The sequence below is a fragment of the Dendrobates tinctorius genome, unplaced genomic scaffold (assembly GCF_039654945.1).
Source record: "Dendrobates tinctorius isolate UK_male_01 unplaced genomic scaffold, ASM3965494v1 ptg000058l, whole genome shotgun sequence".
Taxonomy (NCBI): Eukaryota; Metazoa; Chordata; class Amphibia; order Anura; family Dendrobatidae; genus Dendrobates; species Dendrobates tinctorius.
The window spans coordinates 8,354,267-8,378,741 of NW_027361726.1; the positions used below are offsets into that span (position 1 = coordinate 8,354,267).

Below are 24,475 nucleotides of genomic sequence, written 5' to 3' on the forward strand. Positions count from 1 at the left end.
AGGTCAGGCTGGTACTGCGTTGGGCAGAGAAGAACCGCGTGGTAATTTCAGCGGTGCACATTCCGGGAGTCGAAAACTGGGCGGCAGATTTTCTCAGCCGACAGGGGGTCACGGCAGGGGAATGGTCCCTGCACCCCGAGATCTTTCAGCAGATCTGCCAACGGTGGGGGACACCAGACGTGGACCTTATGGTATCCAGAGAGAATGCCAAAGTACAAAGGTTTGTCGCTCGATCCCTCGATCCGCAGGCAATCGCAGCAGACGCTCTGGTGCTCCCGTGGAGCCAGTTTCGTCTCCCGTACTTGTTCCCCCCGCTGCAGCTGCTTCCAAGAGTTATCAGGAAAATAAGGAGAGAGAAGGTTCCAGCAATTCTGCTGGCCCCAGACTGGCCCCGGCGGGCCTGGTATGCAGATCTGGTCCAACTAGCGGTGGACGTACCCTGGCGTCTCCCAGATCGGCCGGACTTACTGTCCCAGGGGCCGATCTGCCATCCGAACTTAGGGGCCCTGTGTTTGACGGCGTGGCCATTGAATCTTGGCTGTTAACACAGGCAGGATTCAGGCGCGATGTGGCGGCCACGATGGTGAGTGCCCGAAAGCCTTCCTCGGCGAGAGTATATCATCGAACTTGGGAAGTTTTTTTCCGTTGGTGTAGGGATCGTGAAGTGGCTCCTCTGGTTTTTTCGATCCCCAACATACTGGCTTTTCTACAGGCAGGGCTGGACGCAGGGTTGGCTCCGAGTTCGCTCAGAACGCAAATCTCGGCCCTGTCGGTGCTTTTCCAACGAAAAGTCGCTTCCGTCTGGCAGGTTAGGACGTTTATGCAGGGGGTCGCACATTTAGTACCCCCCTATAAAGCGCCGACGGAATCATGGGACCTGAACTTGGTGCTCAGGGCCCTTCAGGAGGCTCCTTTCGAACCATTGCAAGAGGTCTCCTTACCTTACCTGTCCAGAAAGGTCGTTTTTCTAGTAGCTATAACGTCTATTAGGCGGATTTCGGAATTGGCGGCCTTATCTTGTAAACCGCCGTTCCTGACCTTTTATAAAGATAAGGTAGTTTTAAGGCCAGCTCCTCCCTTCTTGCCGAAGGTTGTGTCTGCATTCCATATCAACGAAGACATTGTCTTACCCTCGTTTTGCCCGGCACCGGTGCACAGGGTAGAAAAGGCTTTGCACACCCTGGATCTGGTAAGAGCTCTTAGGAGGTATGTGACAAGGACAGCGCCATTCCGCCAGACAGACTCTCTATTCGTGGTTCCAGAAGGGCGGCGGAAGGGGCTCGCTGCGTCCAGAGCGACTTTGGCCAGATGGGTTCGCCTGACGGTCCAAGAATCTTATCAAATCAGTGGCACGCCGGTTCCGGCAGGGATCAAGGCTCACTCGGCACGAGCAGTGGGTGCCTCATGGGCACTGCGACACCAGGCTTCAGCGGAGCAGGTGTGCAAAGCAGCTACCTGGTCCAGTTTGCATACGTTTGTCAAACATTATAACGTACATACCCAGGCATCCTCGGATGCAAGCCTGGGAAGAAAGATTCTCCAGGCAGCAGTTGCGCACCTCTAATCAGGGGCGCAAATTAGCATGGATTGGGTGAGCTAAGATCCCGCCCAGAGGACTGCTTTAGAACGTCCCACAGTCTCTGTGTCCCCCAATGAGACGAAGGAGAAACATGGATTTTTGTGAGTACTCACCGTAAAATCCTTTTCTCCGAGACGCTCATTGGGGGACACAGCACCCACCCTATCAGCCAGTTGGCATTTACTTATTTTGAGTTATAAAAATCCTTGTACAAGGTTTAGGGTGGCCCCTTTTTCAGACATATAGTTTTTTGCCTGAGTTTAAGGCGCGTTCTCCTACTGCTTATGCACTAAACTGAGTTACGCCCGGCCTGGGGGCGAGGGTGTATGCGGCGGAGGAGGAGCTAACTCTTTTTTTTGTATACTTAGTGTCGGCCTCCAGACGGCAGAAGCACACACCCACAGTCTCTGTGTCCCCCAATGAGCGTCTCGGAGAAAAGGATTTTACGGTGAGTACTCACAAAAATCCATGTTTTTTTTTTATTTTTTTTTTACTTTTGGCATTCTTCAATAGTCTCAACAGGGGACTAGAAGCTGCCATAGCCTGATCGGCTCTGCTACATAGAGGCGATGGTCAGATCGCCTCTATGTAGTAGAATTGCTGACTTGCTAAGAGCACCAACCACTGGGTGGTGCTCACAGCAATCTGGCATTGACAGCCATAGAGGTCTCCAGGAGACCTCGGGTTGTCATGCCATCACATCGGTATCACGCGACGCGGGTCACCGGTGTGCGTATTTCCAGCGCGATTGCCGGACGCACCATTTAAATGCTGCTGTCAGCGTTTGACTGCGACATTTAATTAATAGCCACAGGTGGATCGCTATTCCACCCATGGCTATTGCAGGCACATATCAGCTGTTCAAAACAACTGACATGTCCTGGGAAAGATGTCGGCTCACTGCCGGAGCCCACATCAAGGGGAGGGAGGCCGACATCGGCGTAAATATACGTCCGATGTCGGAAAGGGGTTAAAATATATTGGTTGGTTTCAATTTCATCTTTTAGTACTCTGCTTGTTGTCGGTAAATAGTAAAATATTTACAGGCTGAAAACTGTTATGTTTGGAAAAAAAAAAAAACTTTTGGCAGGTTGTGTCCTAAGTTATGATCAGTGGGTTAGGTGCTCAGACCCCTCCAATCGGTGAAATTAAGGACTGACTGCTTTGGTTGGCAGGGTACAGCTCTCCTGGTGGGATTATTGGACTCGTAGACTTTCTGAGCCCATATGCAGCTCTTAAACAGCTTAATTCTTAAATGTTTGCTGTGTAGGTTATCAGTCACTGCTGCAGCTTAGCGTGTGCAGCGCTTACAAGCTCTTTTTAATAGATCCTTGTAGCATACAGTCTCCGCGCTCTTCCATTTTAGCTGCAGGATAGAAGCGCGCACGGTTCAGACCAGTGATGCAATCTCACTGCTGGTCAGAACTATCAATCTCTAGGAGCAAGCAGGATGCTGGGAGGCAGAGGAGTAGCGGCGCTACCAAAACTGAAACTTTAGAAAAACCTTTTTAAATCGCGACATTATTGCAGTTGTTACCAATGTTGTCCATTATATCAGTCTTTCTCCTTACTTCACAGTCTGTTAAATGTTACCTGTACTTATGATCTTTACCAGCCGCAGTCTTCAGTCGTGGAAAGCCCTTTGACTCATCGAAGTATCCTGCCTGGTTTTGTTTTCTGCCCTTTTAGTGTTAGCAAGGATGGTCCTGACGAGCACCATGTCAAAACATATAATATATTAGATGTCCCCTGATGAAGCCAGAAAGTGTGAAACTCATGTACAGTGCCAGGAAAAAAAATCTTTACAAGTTCAACGAAACCACAAAATCTTTAATATACAAGTGTTTTATTGTGGCTATTTTGTTACAGTTAGTATTTTGTCCTGTCACTCTTACATTTTATCACCATCTGCAGTCGTAAGGCAGTTTTGCTGTTAGACGGTTTTGGATTATGTCCCTCATTTTTTGCACTTTGAAGAAGTAAAGATTTTTTTGCAGACACTGTACAAAAGTCTGAAGGTTAAGGCTGAGTTCACACGTAGCTGTTTTTTTTGCGTTTTCGCTGCATTTTTAAACGCGCGATTTTGCCGCAAAAACACAAAAAAAGCATCCCATGCAATCCTGTGGCATTCCACACATGCTGTGCTAATGCTGCATATTTTTCTGCAGCGGAATTGCATTGCGGAAAAATACGCAGCATGTTCATTCTTTGTGCGGAATCGCGGGAATTCCGCACACATAGGATTGCATTGTTCTGCTTACTTTGCATGTGACTGTGCCCTCCATGCGAAAAGTAAGCGGAACATGTGCGGATGGTACCCACGGTCTGGAGGAGAGGAGACTGTCCTCCGGGCTCTGGGTACCATATCCCTGTTAAAAAAATAAATAAAATAAAAAATCATGTTATTCTCACCTTCCGACAGTCCTCGCAGCGTCACCAGGCCTCAGCGATGCTCCCGGCAACTCCCGTTCCCAGGGATGCCTTGTGACAATTGACCTTTGACGTCGTGGTCACCACGACGTTATCAGAGGTCATTGTCGCAAGGCATCCCTGGGAACGGGAGTTGCCGGGAGCATCGCAATGATTGGGAACGCTGCGGGGGACATCGGAAGGTGAGAAAAGCACGATTTTTTAATTATTTTAAACATTATATATTTTACTACTGATGCCGCATAGGCAGCCTCAATTGTAAAAAGTCGGTCACACTCGTCAAACACTATGTTTGACAAGTGTGACCAACCTGTCAATCAGTTTTCCAAGCGATGCTACAGATTGCTTGGAAAACGCTAGCATTCTGCAAGCTAATTACGCTTGTAAATCACTTGTTTTTCCGCGGGAATTTAAAATGCGGATTTCTCGCATATTTCCTGCAGAATGGAATTCCACACGTGTGCACATAGCTTAAGGGGATTTCCCTATTCTGTTTGTCCCAAGTGTGATCACGTGATGGTTGCAGCCAATCGCTGGCTTAGGTGATTTTGTTTACGTGGGTGGAAGTCAGGGACGTGAGCAGAGACCGGTGGGGAGCTCTGTGACGATAGAGCGACAGACACTTACTGCCTCGGTCCACATATAGGGTGATGCCAGAAACCCCTTTTAACATAGACCAGGTCTAATGTTTTCTCATGTTGCATATGCGGGGCATTTTGTTTCCCTACTTGTTTTCAGAGTAATTGTAATTCAGAGTTTTGACGTTTTGCAACATTTTCTGAAAACCACAGCAGAAGCCGGCACTGCTGATGCAACGTGTGAACTGCACCCTAGAGCTTCTATACATCAGCACATGGAATACCAAAACCTTGCTCTAGTGAGGACCCTCCTCCACGCAGCGATGTGGACATTACCCTTCGGCTCTATCAGCCAGTGGCGGCCATGAGATGTCCCGTTTGCCGTGGTCGTGGTTTTAGTTCATAATGTATAGATACTTGGAGTTTGGCTGCGAGTCAGTCTGGTGACAGGTTGACTTTAGAAAGGATTACATGACGGAAACGGGCGAGTGCGCGCCGTGACCAATCGGAAAGAGGCGCTGATGGAGGCTAATCGGTAATAGCCTTTCAGATCATCAGCATTAAAACGATTGGGGCTGATGTGCGAATCTTCTTCATCCTTCACGGCAGTGAAAATTAACTCTTTATTTGGATTGTTTCCTCACTACAAATTAGGATGCCTCCCACATTGGAGTCATGGAAAGTGATGGTGCCCTATAATTAACATTTGAAAAGTCCAAAAAAGTATTTTTATATTTTGTTTCCCTCCCAATTTGGTCCTTTAAAAGGGGCGACATCTTTCAAGTGAGTGCTTTTTTGGTCGCCATGAGATCGAATTATGTCATGGGGAAGGTTTACCTGCATCATACACTGGATTCATGCCCCCTTTCTCCCAGTTCAAAGAGCAGATTTTTGGCTTAGGACATTTTCCATTTATTATTGCATTTGTTATCTAATAATTCCAATCTGATAGCCGGATGATGCGTTGCATAGGGCTGATTCTTGCACACGGGACCATTGACTCTCAGATCGCTGTCCGCATGGGTCGTATATCGCAGTCTGGTTATGATGCCGTATTTTCTGTTCCTCCATTTCCCCCCTTTGCCATCATCGCACGCCCCCACCAGATTTGGTGCCAGCTGCCTGTTTTCATATCCGGGTGGCACTGGATATGTACAGAAAAGGGTCGTCTCGGTCTGATAATCCACAAGTGTCCCACTGCTCCCCCACCCCCCTTTTATCCATGAATTGCAGATATTTCACTTTTCGGCTCCATGTTCAGGCTTGACTCAGTGACTACATACCGAGCGCACATGATTGACGTGCCGCTGCATTCACTGCAGGGGCGGGAGGCTGCCGCTGCTTTTATTGCTGCAAGTAGATTCTTGTTCCCTTTTTTTCTTATTTGCAGCCTAGAGGTTTTTCTCTTTTAGACCTTTTCTGTCGGCGGTCAAACAAGAAATAAGAGGAATGCAACCATTAAACACCCAAGTTTCTGTCTATGGGCCATTGCATCATTCTTTATTTTTGCTGTACTTATGACGGCGTGCTATTTTTCCCTTTTATCAGTCGTCTTGGGTTGGGGAGAGGTTGACGTCCCCTATAGGAGATGGAAACCATTTTGGCTAACAGCGGGTTAGAGTCCAATTGACCGCTTATAGACTCATATTTGCATTTCTGGAGCCATTTTACTGAGAATGTCTGGTGGTGTTCCCCTGTTATGCCTCCTGGAAATGTATGAATATGTGACCATTCAACTGGCACTAACTGGACAATATTGGCATGTGTAAGGACACGCGGTAGTTAATATTTTCAGAAATTTCCAGGAGGAATAACAGAGGAACAAAAGTTTTTTAGGAAAAGATGCTTATCTCAAAAAGGGGGTTTGATCAGAACCACCCCTCACCATATTTGTGGCGTTTGGTTTCCTTTATCATATGACGAGACATTCCACACTGGCGGATTGCATTCTCGCCGTGGCCCCACGGACACCATCTTTTAGAAGATAAAATGCATTGGGCCCCTCCTGGGGTTGGGGTAATTGATGCTTGCACGACCGCATCCCCCATGTTGTGCGGCCACTCTTCCATTCCCATTCCTGAGCAGCGCTCATCGGTGCGTCGTCGTCATTTAGCACCTTTCCAGTTCCAGCACTTGCAGCCATCAATGGTTTCCAGGCAACGATGACGAAGGCTGTAATTGAGTTTGACTGTGCATTGTGTGTTATTTGCTGGCATAAACTCCAGGTTGTTCTCCTGCCCCCACCGGCCGTCTTCTGCTTGGTGCACAGGGCGATGGCGAATCACGGCATCAGGGCTCATTAGCAATCAGGAAAGGGCAGGAGAAGCTGCTGCCAGGCCAGGGATGCCAACCAGACACTGCGAGCCCTGCTGCTCCAGGGAGACCTGCATCTGCAGCGCTCACACCTGCAAGACAGATGATTTGTAGTTTTTAAATATCAACTTTACTTCTTTAATTTTTCTGCCTAAAGATTTGCAATATTCCAATATGCTTTGCGTCTCGATTTTTGGCAGTTTACAAGATCTCGGCTTATCAGCACTCAGCAGTTTCCATTCAACGGCTGTAAAGCTTTATTACATGGCTCTTACTTCTCACAGCTGGGATTGTGTTACAGATATATCTAGATGAGATAATACTCCAGATTAATACATTGTAGCAGAACGATCAGAACAAGAATTTTGTTGCCAATGTGTTTTGTGTAGGGGTCAGAGCATAAAACCGCATTTATTACACGTGTGTAACTGTATGAGCGCGGCGGATGTGGGACTGACGGAGATATGAGTGTTATACTCAACTACACTATATGGAGAAAAGTATGTTCCCTTTCTGCCTCCCGAGCTTTTCTGACCTCTCATTCTACATTCATAGATTTTAATCTGCAGATATAACGACTCCCGCTCTTGTGGGAAGGATTCCTATAAGATTTCGGAGGGGGTTTGTGGATATTAGTGCCTATTTGTGGGGTCAGACCCTTATGTTGTTGGGTTTGGGCTCACAATCTCCTTTATAGGATGGGGCTGAGGTCTGGGCTCTGTGCGGTCCCTTATGTCCTCCCCTCCATGTCTGTAAAGAGTTTGTGCACTGGGCACAGTCATTGGGACCAAAAAAGGGCAAACCCCAAGCTGTTCCCACAAAGCTGAAGCTACAGTTGTCCACAGTGTCTTGTGCTGAAGGATTTAAGATTTCCCTTCACTGGAACTATGAGGCATCTGTACAGGGGGGCACAATGCAGTCAGGGGTAATGTCCTTCTGGAATCACCAAATCAGGACTCCTCCGTCAGACACAGATAGAGGAGTGCGATCCGTCACTGCACAGGACAAGGAGCTTGAGGGCACTACAAAATATCTACGGGGGACTGCCGACCAACACACCTAATTACACGAAACATGAAATGAAAGAAGAAGGCATCTGACCGTAAGGAACGCAAAGAACTGTTGGAACCAAGACAGCGGAGGGACTTCTCGAATACTAACATAATTACCACCTATAATAATCGGTGGACGGAGGTCCACGATATTCTTCGTAAGAACTGGAACATTCTGTTGAGAGAACCCAAAGCGATTCCATTTGTTGCTGAACCCCCTCGACTCATTGCTTAACCAGGGCTGTGGAGTCGGTAAGCCAAACCTGCGACTCCGACTCCTCAATTTCCCTTACACCGACTCCAACTCCGACTCCCACATATATTGCTTATATTTAAGTGAAAAATTTATTGTAGTACAATGTGAACCTCAGACATTTAAACAAGCAAAAAATCTTAAGGACTCTCTATGTGCCAGTCATTTTAAACGCCCCACAGAATCGTTGGGCAGTGGGACAAAAATAATCGGTACATACCCCTGTGGGGGGTGTACAATCTGTCCATTTGTTGTTTCTAACAATTTTTTGAACCTTTCAGTCTTTCCAGGTTGCATCCGGACCACCCTGTATTCTAATTGCCGTACACGTAACGTTATTTACATCATGGTTTGCAGTTGCCCAAAAATCTATGTTGGCCAAACGTGCCAAGAACTTCGTCGACACATTCAACATCATTTTTCAAATATTACGTGCGCACGAAGGGACCAGGGACTTGGTAAACCTATTACCTCCTTGGCCAATCACTATCTAACTTGCCATAATGGCCTTCAAGGGAAAACTCGTATCATGGTGGTTGACAAGGTGGAGACTTCAATAAGGGGTGGTCGGTGTACCGATGCACTTCTTAGGAAGGAGTCTAGGTGGATTTTCGATCTACATAGTTTGACACCAGAAGGCCTCAATGAGGAATGGCTATTCACCGGGTTTTACAAAAAATAAATCTTGTCAGCTATGCTTTCTGCTATTTATATTATTTCTTTAACATTCTGGGCAAAGGGTTTATGATCTGCCATTATGGAATAAACATTTTTATATGTTAGAAAATGTTATTGGCTATTTCAGAATGCAAAAAATAAATAAGAAATTTTCTTTATTGTCATTTATGGCAGATTTCTTTGCCATCTTTGGACTCAGCTTGGCATTTGTTGGCCTGTTGCTATTTCCATCAACCTGCCGTACTGGGTCCAAAGTTTTTACATTTCAGTAGGTGGGGGATCGGATATGCAATGGATTAATGGGTGTAAAAATCATCGGTATATTGGGACATCTGTGGGGTTCCTCTTTTGAGGTCCCCTTTCAGACTTTTTGTCTATTCATTCATTTTGGGTTTTACTATCTGCTTGTATCACCATATACATGTTTTTCTTATTTCTGATGCCTTAATTTTGGCTGCAAGTTACCATACAGGATATTTGTTTTTTGTATACATATGCGGTCGTGCTTGCTACATATTTATTCCTACCATGCCTGCGCCATTTGTACTTTGTCTGTGGTCATGTCCGTATTGGACTGACCTCCATTGCGCCTGCGTCACATACTTTGTCTTATCTTTTGATTGTAAGTCACTATATAGGATGTTTATTCTCTCTATACATGCGCGGTTATATTTATCAGGTCTTTATTTGTATTACGCCTGCGCCGTCTGTGATTTTATTGGCTTCTGTTTTTATGGCGCATGCGTATTACCTAATTGTCATCTCATGAAAGGCTTTTTGCTTGATTGATCATCAATGTGGTCATATTTGCTCTGAACCGATTTTCATTATATAGGTGTTATATATATTATATATTATGCCCTATTCTTGGCTGTAAGTCATAATATAGGCCATTTGTCCTGTTTCAAATATGCGTGGCTATGCCTGTCTGGCATTAATTTTCACCGCCCCCGTGCCATCTGTGTATTGGACTGTGCCGTATATCTTATGCATTACTTTTGGCTGTAAAATCATTATACAGGGTATTTACTCTCTTTACATATGCACGTCTGTATTTATCAGGTCTTGATTTGTACTGCGCCGCCTGTGACCTTATTGGTTTCAGTTTCGTTTTACTTTTTGGCGCCTGCGCATTTGCCATTTCCGGACGCCAGCTCCATGAGCGCCGAACAAAGTTCTCCATATGCAGGTATTTGACCTTAATTTTGTGGCATATAAAGGGGATGCTGCTAGTGACATTGGTTCACCTCCATTTCCCCTGAGGAAGCCACGCCAGAGGTGGCGATACGCGTGGGGTTAGGCTCTATTTAAATATCTATGCAGGGCCTATTTTTCATGGGTTCACAATCTTCAGGTGGATTGTGCATATGCACACCTTTCATTGTGGAGACTATTTAGTCTCTTCTCTATCAGGCCTCAGTGACTCATGTGTTCATCATTATTTTTTCTGTTTGCACGCTACCAGGTTTATTTGAGGCATCTCACTATATGGATCTATTTTGGATATTGTAAACATTGGTTTGGGTTTCACATTTTGTGCTTATTGTCCCAATAGTGAGGTTACAGGTCTCTATGGCCACCTGCAATTAGATCCATCTGTCTGGTTTTCATGGTATGCAAACGGTTTATTTTATGTAATGTTTTTCATGTTTCATCTTGATACACCGTTCTATTTAATAGAGTCCATATAGGTCTTATTTTACCGGAGACATCTTACACTTTTTGGACTCATTTTGGGAGCTGCAAACCATGTACCAGGCTATATAGCGCTATATTGTGTAAGCTATTTTCTCAATATGAGGGTTTGTGCAATTACAGCTACCTACTAATTAGGTCCATTTGATCATTCGTTGGTATGCAAAACTACTTGTTTGCTGTATTATTTCTGTCTGATCTTGTTATATTGTCACATCTCATTATACAGGCCTTATTCTATATATACATTTGTATTTTTGCATGCCTTTGCCCAGCACATTGGAGGGGGTGAACATCAGGTTCTTCTTTCAGAACCTCTTCTATTTGGAGTGTCATTTATGGCCAATTTGTCCTGGCCTTTTAATTGTTTTTACATTTTTTCTTTTGTCATTGGTGTGTTTCTTTTTTGTATGCTGCTAATAAATAAAAAAATGTATCTTTTTTTCATATATTTATGTGATATACATTATTATTATTTTTCTAATTTTCTTTGATTTTGGGGTTGATCGCGTCCAGTTTTGCACACCTCTTTTTCTTTCATTTCATATTCCGTCACTGCACAGAACACGTCTCCTCCAGAGTCCAGTGGTGGCAGCTTTATACCATTCAATCCCCAACGATCAGCATTGTGCTCAGTGATGTACGGCTGCATGCAGATGCTCGGCCATGAGGCTCCCAGCGGGAGGTGCAGTGTATCTGCTGATGTTATACCAGAGGAGGTCTGGACTCTGCAGAGTGGTCGTGACTATTCTGCCCTGTTACTCAGCATTCGGCCCCCTGCACTGTAATGTTACGGGGTCTCCACTTTGTGGCTGAGTTGCTGCAGTTCATTCCTTTTCTCAATATCACTCACAGGTAATGGGAAAATAGTCGGAAGAAATGTCATGGATGGACTTGTTACCCCAGTGGCTCCTATTACGGGACCGTGCTGAAATCACTGAGCTCTGCACCACTGGTTGTTCTGTCACTTGTTAGTAAAGGCGGATGGCATGTGCTGGACCAGAGTTTATACCCCGGTATGAAATACTGGAGGTTATACACTAGGGGGGCCAGAATTCATACACCTAGGTTGATGAGTACTATAGACTATAAATGCATGTCTACTGATCTTGCAATCAATCACAGCAGTGAGACCACCAGCGATCAGACACTCACTTTGTGCTAATGAATGTTGTTCATGGTCAGTTATGCATCCTGCGTATTCTGGGACCATTGGCTCGGCTTGTGTGCTGTACTAGTATTGGGTCGCTGAGGGTTCATGGTTGTTTGTCTGCACTGGGAATAACTTCATTCACATAATGTGCCGCGGATGCAGCCTGACTAATAGGATTGTGCACATTGAATACACTTGTAGCAGACTCTCAGCTGTGAGCAGCCTCCATTGCACACCGTGCATTCATATAACCATTGCTGATAACAGACGATCCTCGCTGGACCCATATTTAATTCCATCCAGAAACTCCACAGTCAGGGGCGCAGTTGACCCACCTGGCAGCTCACGCTGGTTTATAGCTGCAGTTTGCTGAGCTCCACTTCCGCACATGCTTTCATTGAGGCTTTGTAACCCATAGCAGCCACATCAATGGCCCTCTTCTCCTCAGAACTGTCTGTTTGGCCACAGAAGCGCGAACAGAAGACATTTTTTTTTTTTTAAATTTTTGGGCTATTTTAAGAACATGTTTTAAAATTTGTGGATTCATTTGGTTGGGACACCCAACGAGCCGATGGCAGCCGTGCATAACCGCTGCTGCTGTTGGACTCGACGGCCCGTGATCGGCCATGCCGGGATCAAAGCTGCACTCTGCAGTCCGCACCCCTTTGTCCTCGTCATTTTAGATGCACCATCAGAGCGCCACGCTGCAGGATGTGGAAGTGGTGGTGTCACAGTTGCATGGCAGCCATGGAAATTTGTGACGTGATGATGACTTGGCAGCGCAGGAGGACGTGGACTGTCTTCCTGACATTCATCCGCATACAGATCACTGACGATGGCCGACGTTACATGTGACCTGCTTATACCAGAATGGAAGGACAGGACAAATGTCATTCACTACCAAAGAAAAGATAGAAAGGCCCCCTTCACCGGAGAGACAGCGCAGACTGTGTCCATTATGTCACGTGCTGGATAATGAATGCTTCTCTCATCCTGCATCATGAGAGATCAGAGGTTTTCGCAACATAGAACTGCAGCACATTCCTGTGATGAACCATCGCTTGGGGGGGTTTGAGTATTCATAGTCTATATCTCTACTGTACGGTTTAATGGCTGTTCTTGGGTCACATTTACTCCACACTGTATGATGGCCCCCTATATAACCTCTATATAGTACGATAATGCACCAGATAGTCCTCAATATAGCATAATGCACTCCCCATAGGACTCCATATAGTATAATGCATTCCCCATAGGCAGACTCTATATAGTATAATGCACCCCCTATATGTAGACTATATAGTATAATGCACTCCCCATAGGCAGACTATATAGTATAATGCACTCCCCATAGGCAGACTCTATAGTATAATGCACTCCCCATAGGCAGACTCTATAGTATAATGCACTCCCCATAGGCAGACTCTATAGTATAATGCACTCCCCATAGGCAGACTCTATAGTATAATGCACTCCCCATAGGCAGACTCTATAGTATAATGCACTCCCCATAGGCAGACTCTATAGTATAATGCACTCCCCATAGGCAAACTCTAGTATAATGCACTCCCCATAGGCAGACTCTATAGTATAATGCACTCCCCATAGGCAGACTCTATAGTATAATGCACTCCCCATAGGCAGACTCTATAGTATAATGCACTCCCCATAGGCAGACTCTATAGTATAATGCACTCCCCATAGGCAGACTCTATAGTATAATGCACTCCCCATAGGCAGACTCTATAGTATAATGCACTCCCCATAGGCAGACTCTATAGTATAATGCACTCCCCATAGGCAGACTCTATAGTATAATGCACTCCCCATAGGCAGACTCTATATAGTATAATGCACTCCACATAGACAAACTCTACACAGTATAATGCACTCCCCATATGCAGACTCTATAGTATAATGCAGGCCCCCATAGGCAGACTCTATATAGTATAATGCAGCCCCCCATAGGCAAACTCTAATATAATGCACCCCCTTAGGCCTCTGTAGTATAATGCACCTCCATAAAAAAAAAAAAATAATAAAATACTCGCCTTTCTTCCTCCTGGTTCCTCAGTTGCTCCAAGCTCCCGCTCCTCTCCAGACAGCGGACGCCGAGAGGGGGATGATGGGAGCGCTCCTTCTCTCATCAATGAAGTCAGCTTTATCGGCATCCAGCCAATACAGTTGAACCTGCGATGACGGGTGGGCCCATTTTTAGCACTGGGCCCTCCTGTTTGCTCAGGGGCCCATAGTGGCCGAGTGGCAGAGCGAGGAGATCGATTCTCCCCACTCTGCCGTAGAATGTACAGTGCCTTGCGAAAGTATTCGGCCCCCTGGAACTTTTCAACCTTTTACCACATATCATGCTTCAAACATAAAGATACCAAATGTAAATTTTTGGTGAAGAATCAACAGGAGGTGGGACACAATTGTGAAGTTGAACGAAATTTATTGGTTATTTTAAATTTTTGTGGAAATTCAAAAACTGAAAAGTGGGGCGTGCAATATTATTCGGCCCCTTTAACGTAATACTTTGTTGCGCCACTTTTTGCTGCGATTACAGCTGCAAGTCGCTTGGGGTATGTCTCTATCAGTTTTGTACATCGAGAGACTGAAATTCTTGCCAATTCTTCCTTGGCAAACAGCTCGAGCTCAGTGTTGTTTGATGGAGATCATTTGTGAACAGCAGTTTTCAGCTCTTTCCACAGATTCTCGATTGGATTCAGGTCTGGACTTTGACTTGGCCATTCTAACACCTGGATACGTTTATTTGTGAACCATTCCATTGTAGATTTTGCTTTATGTTTGGGATCATTGTCTTGTTGGAAGACAAATCTCTGTCCCAGTCTCAGGTCTTTTGCATACTCCAACAAGTTTTCTTCAAGAATGGTCCTGGATTTGGCTCCATTCATCTTCCCATCAAACTTAACCATCTTCCCTGTCCCTGCTGAAGAAAAGCAGGCCCAAACCATGATGCTGCCACCACCATGTTTGACAGTGAGGATGGTGTGTTCAGGATTATGAGCTGTGTTGCCTTTATGCCAAATATTTCATTTGGCATTGTTGCCAAAAAGTTCGATTTTGGTCTCATCTGACCAGAGCACCTTCTTCCACATGTTTGGTGTCTCCCAGGTGGCTTTTTGCAAATTTTAAACTACATTTTTTATGGATATATTTGAGAAATGGCTTTCTTCTTGCCACTCTTCCATAAAGGCCAGATTTGTGCAGTGTACAACTGATTGTTGTGTCCTATGGACAGACTGTCCTACCTCATCTGTAGATCTCTGCAGATCTCTGCAGTTCATCCAGAGTGATCATGGGCCTCTTGGCTGCATCTCTGATCAGTCTTCTCCTTGTTTGAGATGAAAGTTTCGAGTGACGGGTCTTGGTAGATTTGCAGTTGTATGATACTCCTTCAATTTCAATATGATCGCTTGCACAGTGCTCCTTGGGATGTTTAAAGTTTTGGAAATCATTTTGTATACATATCCGGCTTTAAACTTCTCCACAACAGTATCACGGATCTGCCTGTTGTGTTCCTTGGTCTTCATGATGCTCTCTGTGCTTCAAACAGAACCCTGAGACTATCACAGAGCAGGTGCATTTATACGGAGACTTGATTACACACAGGTGGATAATATTTATCATCATTAGTCATTTAGGACAACATTGGATCATTCAGAGATCCACAATGAACTTCTGGAGTGAGTTTGCTGCACTGAATGTAAAGGGGCCGAATAATATTGCACTCCCCACTTTTCAGTTTTTGCATTTCCACAAAAATTTTAAATAACCAGTAAATTTTGTTCAACTTCACAACTGTGTTCCACTTGTTAATTCTTTACCAAAAATTTACATTTGGTATCTTTATTTGCAGTATGATCTGTAGGAAAAGGTTGAAAAGTTCCAGGGGGACATACTTTCGCAAGGCACTGTAACTGCATCGGTGTGCTGCCCCCTCTGCCGGGACCTATTCTGTGGCGTCCCTTCTTACTCTTTTTCTCTGCACAGCGGCACCCACTACCCTAGTCAGCTACTTTTCACATATTTGCAGTCTGATCCATAGTGAGTGAATGATGTTTACTGCAGTTCACTGCACAGCTACATGGCTGGGGGGCGCCACTGGATGAGGATCAATTGTAAAGAGGACATAACAGTAATCCTTGCCTAAATCAATAGTGAGTACGAATATAAGACTATGTAACATATCTCGTCAGACAAATATGCCTCTTTCTCCACATATGAGCCACTTATCCTCCTCCTTCTTGCTTCCTAAACTTGTCATCTACTCTGAAAAAAACAGATATGTACTGCCAGCTCACTGAGGTGTCAGATCACAGCTGCCTATTTATACTGTATGAAGAGGAAGGAGAAAGAGTGAGAAATCAGGCAGAAAGGTGGCACAGAGTTTTCTAACAAGTCTTTTACTTCACCCTAGAGCTGGATGCCCAGCTACACATATCAGTACTGCTGTACATATTGGTACATGCTGCTGCTACTATTTCTAAACATGTCCTACATAGAGACAAGAGAGCAGGAATCCCTCATGTCTCTGTGTACTGTGTACGGGAGACATCATGGCAGCTGGTCTTCACCCACTAGCTCATAGAACTGAAAATAAGATGCCCACAGAAGGGAAAACTGGTGAAAACGCAGGATACAAGTCCTATAATGGCCATGTACACACACTGGACTTGTAGTTATAAGAAGAATCCAAGAGTAGAGAGCCTTACTAGCAGAAGTAATGGGTGATACTTAAGACGTACAGTACAGACCAAAAGTTTGGACACACCTTATTCAAAGAGTTTTCTTTATTTTCATGACTATGAAAATTGTAGATTCACTCTGAAGGCATCAAAACTATGAATTAACACATGTGGAATTATATAATTAACAAAAAAGTGTGAAACAACTGAAAATATGTCTTATATTCCAGGTTCTTCAAAGTAGCCACCTTTTACTTTGATTACTGCTTTGCACACTCTTGGCATTCTCTTGGTGAGCTTAAAGAGGTAGTCACCGGAAATGGTCTTCCAACAGTCTTGAAGGAGTTCGCAGAGATGCTTAGCACTTGTTGGCCCTTGTGCCTTCACTCTGCTGTCCAGCTCACCCCAAACCATCTCGATTGGGTTCAGGTCTGGTGACTGTGGAGGCCAGGTCATCTGGCGTAGCACCCCATCACTCCCCTTCTTGGTCAAATAGCCCTTACACAGCCTGGAGGTGTGTTTGGGGTCATTGCCCTGTTGAAAAATAAATGATGGTCCAACTAAACGCAAACCGGATGGAATAGCATGCCGCTGCAAGATGCTGTGGTAGCCATGCTGGTTCAGTATGCCTTCAATTTTGAATAAATCCCCAACAGTGTCACCAGCAAAGCACCCCCACACCACACCTCCTCCATGCTTCACGGTGGGAACCAGGCATGTAGAGTCCATCAGTTCACCTTTTCTGCGTCGCACAAAGACACGGTGGTTGGAACCAAAGATCTCAAATTTGAACTCATCAGAACAAAGCACAGATTTCCACTGGTCTAATGTCCATTCCTTGTGTTCTTTAGCCCAAACAAGTCTCTTCTGCTTGTTGCCTGTCCTTAGCAGTGGTTTCCTAGCAGCTATTTTACCATGAAGGCCTGCTGTACAAAGTCTCCTCTTAACAGTTGTTGTAGAGATGTGTCTGCTGCTAGAACTCTGGCATTGACCTGGTCTCTAATCTGAGCTGCTGTTAACCTGCGATTTCTGAGGCTGGTGACTCGGATGAACTTATCCTCCGCAGCAGAGGTGACTCTTGGTCTTCCTTTCCTGGGGCGGTCCTCATGTGAGCCAGTTCCTTTGTAGCGCTTGATGGTTTTTGCCACTGTACTTGGGGACACTTTCAAAGTTTTCTCAATTTTTCGCACAGACTGACCTTCATTTCTTAAAGTAATGATGGCCACTTGTTTTTCTTAGCTGCTTTTTTCTTGCCATAATACAAATTCTAACAGTCTATTCAGTAGGACTATCCGCTGTGTATCCACCAGACTTCTGCACAGCACAACTGATGGTCCCAACCCCATTTATAAGGCAAGAAATCCCACTTATAAAACCTGACAGGGCACACCTGTGAAGTGAAAACCATTTCCGGTGACTACCTCTTGAAGCTCATCAAGAGACTGCAAAGAGTGTGCAAAGCAGTAATCAAAGCAAAAGGTGGCTACTATGAAGAACCCAGAATATCAGACATATTTTCAGTTGTTTCACACTTTTTTGTTAATTATATAGTTCCACATGTGTTAATTCATAGTTTTGATGCCTTCAGAGTGAATTTGCAACTTTCATAGTCATGAAAAGAATGAAAACTCTTTGAATGAGAAGGTGTGTCCGAACGTTTGGTCTGTACTGTATCTCTTGGTGATATTTTTATACTTTGCTTTAAATCTTTCTTTCTGTTGGCAGATGTTCCCCCAGCCGAGCAGGAAAAGCTGTTTGTGCAGAAGCTGCGGCAGTGCTGCGTCCTCTTCGATTTTGTCTCTGACCCACTGAGTGACCTGAAATGGAAGGAAGTGAAGAGAGCGGCGCTGAGCGAGATGGTGGAATACATCACCCACAATCGCAACGTCATCACAGAACCGATCTACCCTGAGGTCGTTCACATGGTGAGCCCTCCAGAGAATGACCAGGGCAGGCAGCCATGCAACACCGAAAGACTACCCCGAGACGTCATGTGACACCTGTGACATGCTGTCAGGGAATGGAAATGTTCCATCTAACCTCTTGTTTCCAATCACTGACAGCAAATCAAAAGGGAACCTGTTACAAATAAATGACTATCAATATATTAGCACCAGAGTGAGCTGAGCAGATTGATATTTTATGTAAAAAGATACAATATAATTTTTTGCTCAAGAGTCCAGTAGGTGGGGACTGGCATCCTGCCCCTGCAGCCAGAGTTCATCATAGATTAGTTCCGCCCACTGGACTCCTAATCTATGATAAACTCTGGCTGCATGGGCAGGATACCAGTCCCCACCTACTAGGCTCCTGAGTAAGAATTGATCTCTTGCTCTGGATGCATGCTCCTACAGGGAAGTCTGTCAGTTAATGATTAGGACCACCCAGAGGATTCCTAAGCTATTTTTCTTTGGCATCTGCTGTCCCAACCTGAATATCAGGCCTTTACACACACCGCCTGGCATTTAGCCACTGTGACTAGTGTGAAAGTCTTGATAGATATGACTTGGTTTCACAGACCATAGATATTCTCTGACTTAGTAACTCATCCATATGATGTTTTTTTTTTCCACCAAGTTTGCGGTGAACATGTTCCGGACGTTGCCTCCATCCTCCAATCCGACAGGAGCAGAGTTTGACCCGGAGGAAGACGAGCCAACGTTGGAGGCCGCATGGCCTCACTTGCAGGTATTGGCATCTTAACTCTGTCCCAGACTTGTGAGCTCAGCTTATAAGCGGCTCGGAAAATAAAAGGGCTGATAACTGAGGACAATAAATTGTATTAAAACACTAGTCGGGAAATATACCAGAGAGAAATGCTTCCAAAAAACTGCACAGCCTTCGGACCTCCCAAAACTCAGCGCATCTCAGCGATATGTCACATTCCTATTTGAATGTTTGCCATGGTGGATTTGCTTTTATTAAAAGTTTGTAAACAGAAAGTTTTATTTCACTTCATTGTTTAATTTTTGTTTTCCATTTTTTTCAGCTTGTGTATGAATTTTTCTTGAGATTCCTGGAATCCCCCGACTTCCAACCCAATGTAGCAAAGAAATACATTGATCAGAAGTTTGTTCTTCAGGTTTGGAGGGTTTTTTTTTTTTTTTCTTTTTTGAATCTGCAAAGTTTTGTTTTTCTTTTTTGTCTTGTTTTCTTTGTCTTAATTTTTTTCTAATTCCCTAGTTATTAGAGCTTTTTGACAGTGAAGACCCCCGAGAGAGGGATTTCCTGAAGACGACTCTCCACCGAATCTATGGGAAATTCTTGGGTCTCCGGGCTTACATCAGGAAACAGATCAATAATATATTTTATAGGTTGGTTTGGAAGGCAGTGTGGGTTGTCAGAACCTTTTACTGGGCGCCTCAGCGGAGAATATGCGTCGTATTCCTGATTACTACTTTTTCAGGATAATGTCCCATAGCCCGACCATGGAAATGGCACCCAGTGTAATGTCCTCCGTATAGCGAGGCTAGAGGAAGCTCTGATGGAATATTGTCATGTTTTTCTTATGGAGATAGGAAAACTCATAGGGATCCACCTGCAACTTTTAATTGGGGCTAAAAATTATTTCTTCCATTGGGTTTCTTTAAAATTTTTGCACCGTTTTAGATTTTACAGTCTTTTTTTTTCCTTCACATTCACTTGATGTTGTCTGTGGTCCCAAATCATCTGAGATGTGCTCCGAAAAAGATGGATAAAAGCACTAGAACGAGTGAACACAATGGCTATAAGAAGCCAAACGTTGCAACATTTTTAATGAAACCAAAATTGCAAAAATAATTTTTAGCCCCAAATACATGTAGGTAAATGGGAAAAGTATTTATTTCCCAAAAAATTTTTGATGCACATAATTCGCACATTGGGTTCGTGTGAATGAAAGATTAAATCTTTACCGATATATAAATAGTGTAGTTTGAGAAGAAAAAGATGCATCAATGGTGAATGGAAACCAAACACATCAATTGTTGCAAATTTTATCACTGCGACTCAATGTGTCTCAGTAGTGTGTGTGCCCCCTACGTGTCTGTGTGCACTCCTGATATCTAGCCATGCTCCTGATGAGGTTGGGGATGAGTCCTGGATAGTCTGTGGCTCTACCTGGTGTAGTCTGATGCACTGATACATCATGTCCCTGAGGTTCTCAGTTGGGTTCAGGTCTGGCGGACGTGAAGGCCGGTCACAGGGATCTGGAACTTCCTACACACTCTGGTCACAGGAGGCCAATATTGTCCTTCACTAGGAAGAGCCCAGGACCTCTGCACTAGAGGAAAGTCTGAAAGAGCCACCCGTGCCAGTCTAGGTACTGCGGAGTATCATGTGGAGGTTTATGTGAACCTCGAAGGATATGCCTCCCGAGACCATCACTGACCCACCCAACTGGTTATACTGGAACATAATGTTCCAAACTTTTACATCACAGTTGAGCGCAAGTTCACACATACAGTTGTGCTCAAAAGTTTACATACCCCGGCAGAATTTTTGCTTTCTTGGCCTTTATTTCAGAGAGTATAAATGATAACACCAAAATTTTTTGTCCACTCATGGTTAGTGGTTGAGTGAAGCCATTTATTGGCAAACTACAGTGTTTTCTCTTTTTAAATCATAATCACAACCCAAAACATCCAAATGACCCTGATCAAAAGTTCACATACCCTGGTGATTTTGACCTGATAACATGCACAGAAGTTGACACAAATGGGATTGAATGGCTACTAAACGTAACATCCTCACCTGTTACCTGTTTGCTTGTAAACAGTGTGTGTGCATAAAAGCTGAGTGAGTTTCTGGGGTCCAGACAGACTCATGCATCATTCATCCAGCCACTGACATTTCTGGATTGTGAGTCATGGGGAAAGCAAAAGAATTTTCAACGGATCTATGGGAAAAGGTAGTTGAACTGTATAAAACAAGAAAGGAACACAAAAATATATCCAAGGAATTGAATAATGCCAGTCGGCAGCGTTCAAACTGTGATTAACAAATAGAAAATCAAATAGAAACTCTGTAAAAACGAAGCCACGGTCAGGTTGACCAACAAAAATTTCATCCACAACTGCCAGGGAAATTGATCGGATGCAAAGAAAAACCTACATATAACATCAGCTGTAACACTGGACTCTCTGAAAACTAGCGGTGTGGCTGTTTCAAGATGCACAATAAGAAGGCACTTGAAGAAAAATGGGCTGCATGGTTGAGTCGCCAGAAGGAAGCCATTACTGCGCAAATGCCACAAAGTATCTCGCCTACAATACCAGCACAGAGACAAGCCTCAAAACTTCTGGAACAAGGTAATTTGGAGTGATGAGACCAAGATTATGGTTGTGGCCAAAAAGTTCAACTGTTACATTTGAAGAGAGGTCAACAAGGCCTATGATGAAAGGAACACCATTCCTACTGTAAAGCATGGAGGTGGATCGCTGATGTTTTGGTGATGTTGTGAACACTTTTGACCTGGCTTCTGAGTTTTGCTCCCTCTGGTGGTTGCTACGGGTAATAGAGCTGGTCTAGCTGACAGAAGTCAATCACCTGAGCAGGATGATTGGAGGTCAGGTGTTATAGACTGGGGAGATTTAAGTGAACAACCTTCCCTCAGCTCTTGCAGGTGATTTGGTTTGCTTCCTGAGCACATTTTGAAGTCTGCTTGTCTCCTTCTCCGTCCTGCATCTTTCAGATAAGTTATTTGTCTTTTTGAATCTTTTTTTTGCATTGGATCCATTTTTGCTTGTCTCTGATTTTTGCTTAACTTGTGTTAGTTCAGCCTGGTTCCCTGTTGGGACCTGTGCTGGACCCTGTTCCATATGCCACAGCATATGTTAAGTCTTTTTAGTAACCAGTTCACACCAGAGTTCTGATTTAGTGGAGGAGAGGTCGTGTGGCCTTATTTTTTTGCATATCAGACGTGTTGGATTTTTCTTATGGTTTTTTGCGTGATTGCAGACCGTATCCTTTCCTGTCCTGTTCTATCTAGACAGTTTGGGCCCCATCATTTGCTTACTCTATTCTCTGCCTGTGTTTTGTGCTTCATCTGGTTTCACCGGCAATATATGTTCGGGGGCTATCTATTCCTTTGGGGTTCTACTCTGGGGCAGTTTAGCTCTCCCATTTCTCTCTTTAGGCTTTGTTAATTCTGTGGCTGTGCCGAGGCGTCTAGGGCATCGTAGATACGTTCCATGGCTAATTCTAGTTGTGTTGTCAGTTTAGGGGTCTGCAATCTGCTAGCTACCAACCTCTCTGGTTATCTGGTTGCCTAGGCTATTCCCTGTTGTTCCTCCTCGGTTACCTAATCATAACAGGTGATGTGTGAGCTACAAAGGCACAGGAAACTTGGTCACAATTGAAGAAATGGTGAATGCAGCACGTTATCATCAAATACTGGAGGCAAATTTGCAATCATCAGCCCGGAAGCGGCATATGCAACGTACTTTGGACATTCCAACATGACAACGATCCAAACCACAAGGCCAAGTCGACCTGTCATTGGCTACAGCCGAACAAAGTGAAGGTTCTGGAGTGGCCATCTCAGTCTCCTGACCTCAATATCATTGTGCCACTCTGGGGAGATCTCAAGCGCGCAGTTCATACTAGGCAGCCCAGGAATTTACAAGAACGGGAGGCTTTTTGCCAAAAAGAGTGGGCAGCCTTACCATTTGAGAAAATAAAGAACCTCATCCACAACTACCAGAAAGGACTTCAATCTGTCATTCATGTTTGAGGGGGCAATACACGGTATTAAGAAATGCGGTATGTGATCTTTTGATCAGGGTCATTTGGATTTTTTGGAGTTTAGAAAAAGGTTTGGTGTTATCATTCATATTCTCTAAAAAAAAAAAAGGCCAAGAATCAAAAATTCTGCTTGGGTATGTAAACTTTTGAGCACAACTGTAGCAGATGACTGAAGAAAACAAGGTACCACTGCAGACTTGCAAATACTGGGGTTCTCCAGCAAATGTCAGTCATTCTGCTTGGCGCTGGGCTTTGTGCACAGATCCCACTTGAAGACTTTGGACCCCATGGCAATCTTGCCAGTAGTCACTGGAGGTTATTTTGTACGGCTCTGACAGTTGTTTTGTGTGTCTCGTCTCACGAAGGAACAGATACCAGTCCTGCAGTTGGGCTGATGGTTTTTCTTCGGCTCTGTCTGGCTCTCCTCATGTTTCCTGGTGTCTCCTCTGCACTCTTGAGACTTTGCTGGGACACTTGAAGCCTTGTGTGGAGGAACTAGACTCCCTGTGGAAGCTGAATGGGTGCCGGGAATCACCTCATGGTACCTGTAGTGAAAAGCTAGGGAAGGAGCAAGGACTCTCTTCTGCGGCCACCACCACCATGTTCTCATTTGGGTGTCCTTCATTGCTCCTGTTGTCAATCGAGTCCGCTGACATCCATCCACAATGGCTTCTGCTTCCTGACTGAAGTGATTGATGTTCCTGAAGTGCCAGTGCCTTGGTGTTACACAGGGATGTGCCCGTGTGCCCTCCATTCCTGAGCAGTCTATATATTGTAAGGTTTTATTTTTCCTCCTTATAGTCTCCTGGTACAGAATGTTCTTGGCACCGAGGTCTTTTTGTATCTTAATTGAAGGATCTGGTCATAAGTATTGTTCTTTCTTCCCATGCTGGAAGTAATAAATGCCCTTCACTGCTTGTTCCCCCGGTATCACGCGAGCTGCCGCTTTGTGATTGTGACGTCAATAATTTATACTTTCAATCCTGTCGTTTTTTGATCCATGTTTTGTGGTGAATGTTCCTCGCTGCCTGCAGCTTTCCCCGACTCCCGAAACGGCTGACCTTTTTGTAAAAATGACCGTCTGACTGCTGTCTTTTCCCCGCAGCGGGATTGGTCAGCTTTGCTTTACCATAAGTATGTGCCCAAGTTTCTTCAGTGTCCTGTCGCGCACAGACTTCAGTGCATTAGACAAACATTGCAATTCCCGGACTGTTCACCGTGCACTGAAACGGCTCTCTGCAAACATGGCGAGCATATCTGGTGACCCCGCCAGCATCTGTCACTCCCAACCCCATTCTGAAGCCAGAAATGCCAC

At 44.7% G+C, this 24,475-nt stretch overlaps 1 protein-coding gene across 3 annotated transcripts in view; it reads left to right on the plus strand.

Annotated features, from left to right (window-relative positions):
* The window catches only part of PPP2R5C (protein phosphatase 2 regulatory subunit B'gamma), a 100,585-nt gene that overhangs the window by 41,711 nt on the left and 34,399 nt on the right, over positions 1 to 24,475 (plus strand). For all 3 annotated transcript variants that reach the window (XM_073577995.1, XM_073577997.1, XM_073577996.1), the window contains 4 exons: positions 18,163 to 18,362; positions 19,015 to 19,125; positions 19,427 to 19,519; positions 19,621 to 19,751. In XM_073577995.1, coding sequence (XP_073434096.1) covers positions 18,163 to 18,362; positions 19,015 to 19,125; positions 19,427 to 19,519; positions 19,621 to 19,751 — 535 coding nt within the window. The remainder of the gene's footprint in view (positions 1 to 18,162; positions 18,363 to 19,014; positions 19,126 to 19,426; positions 19,520 to 19,620; positions 19,752 to 24,475) is intronic.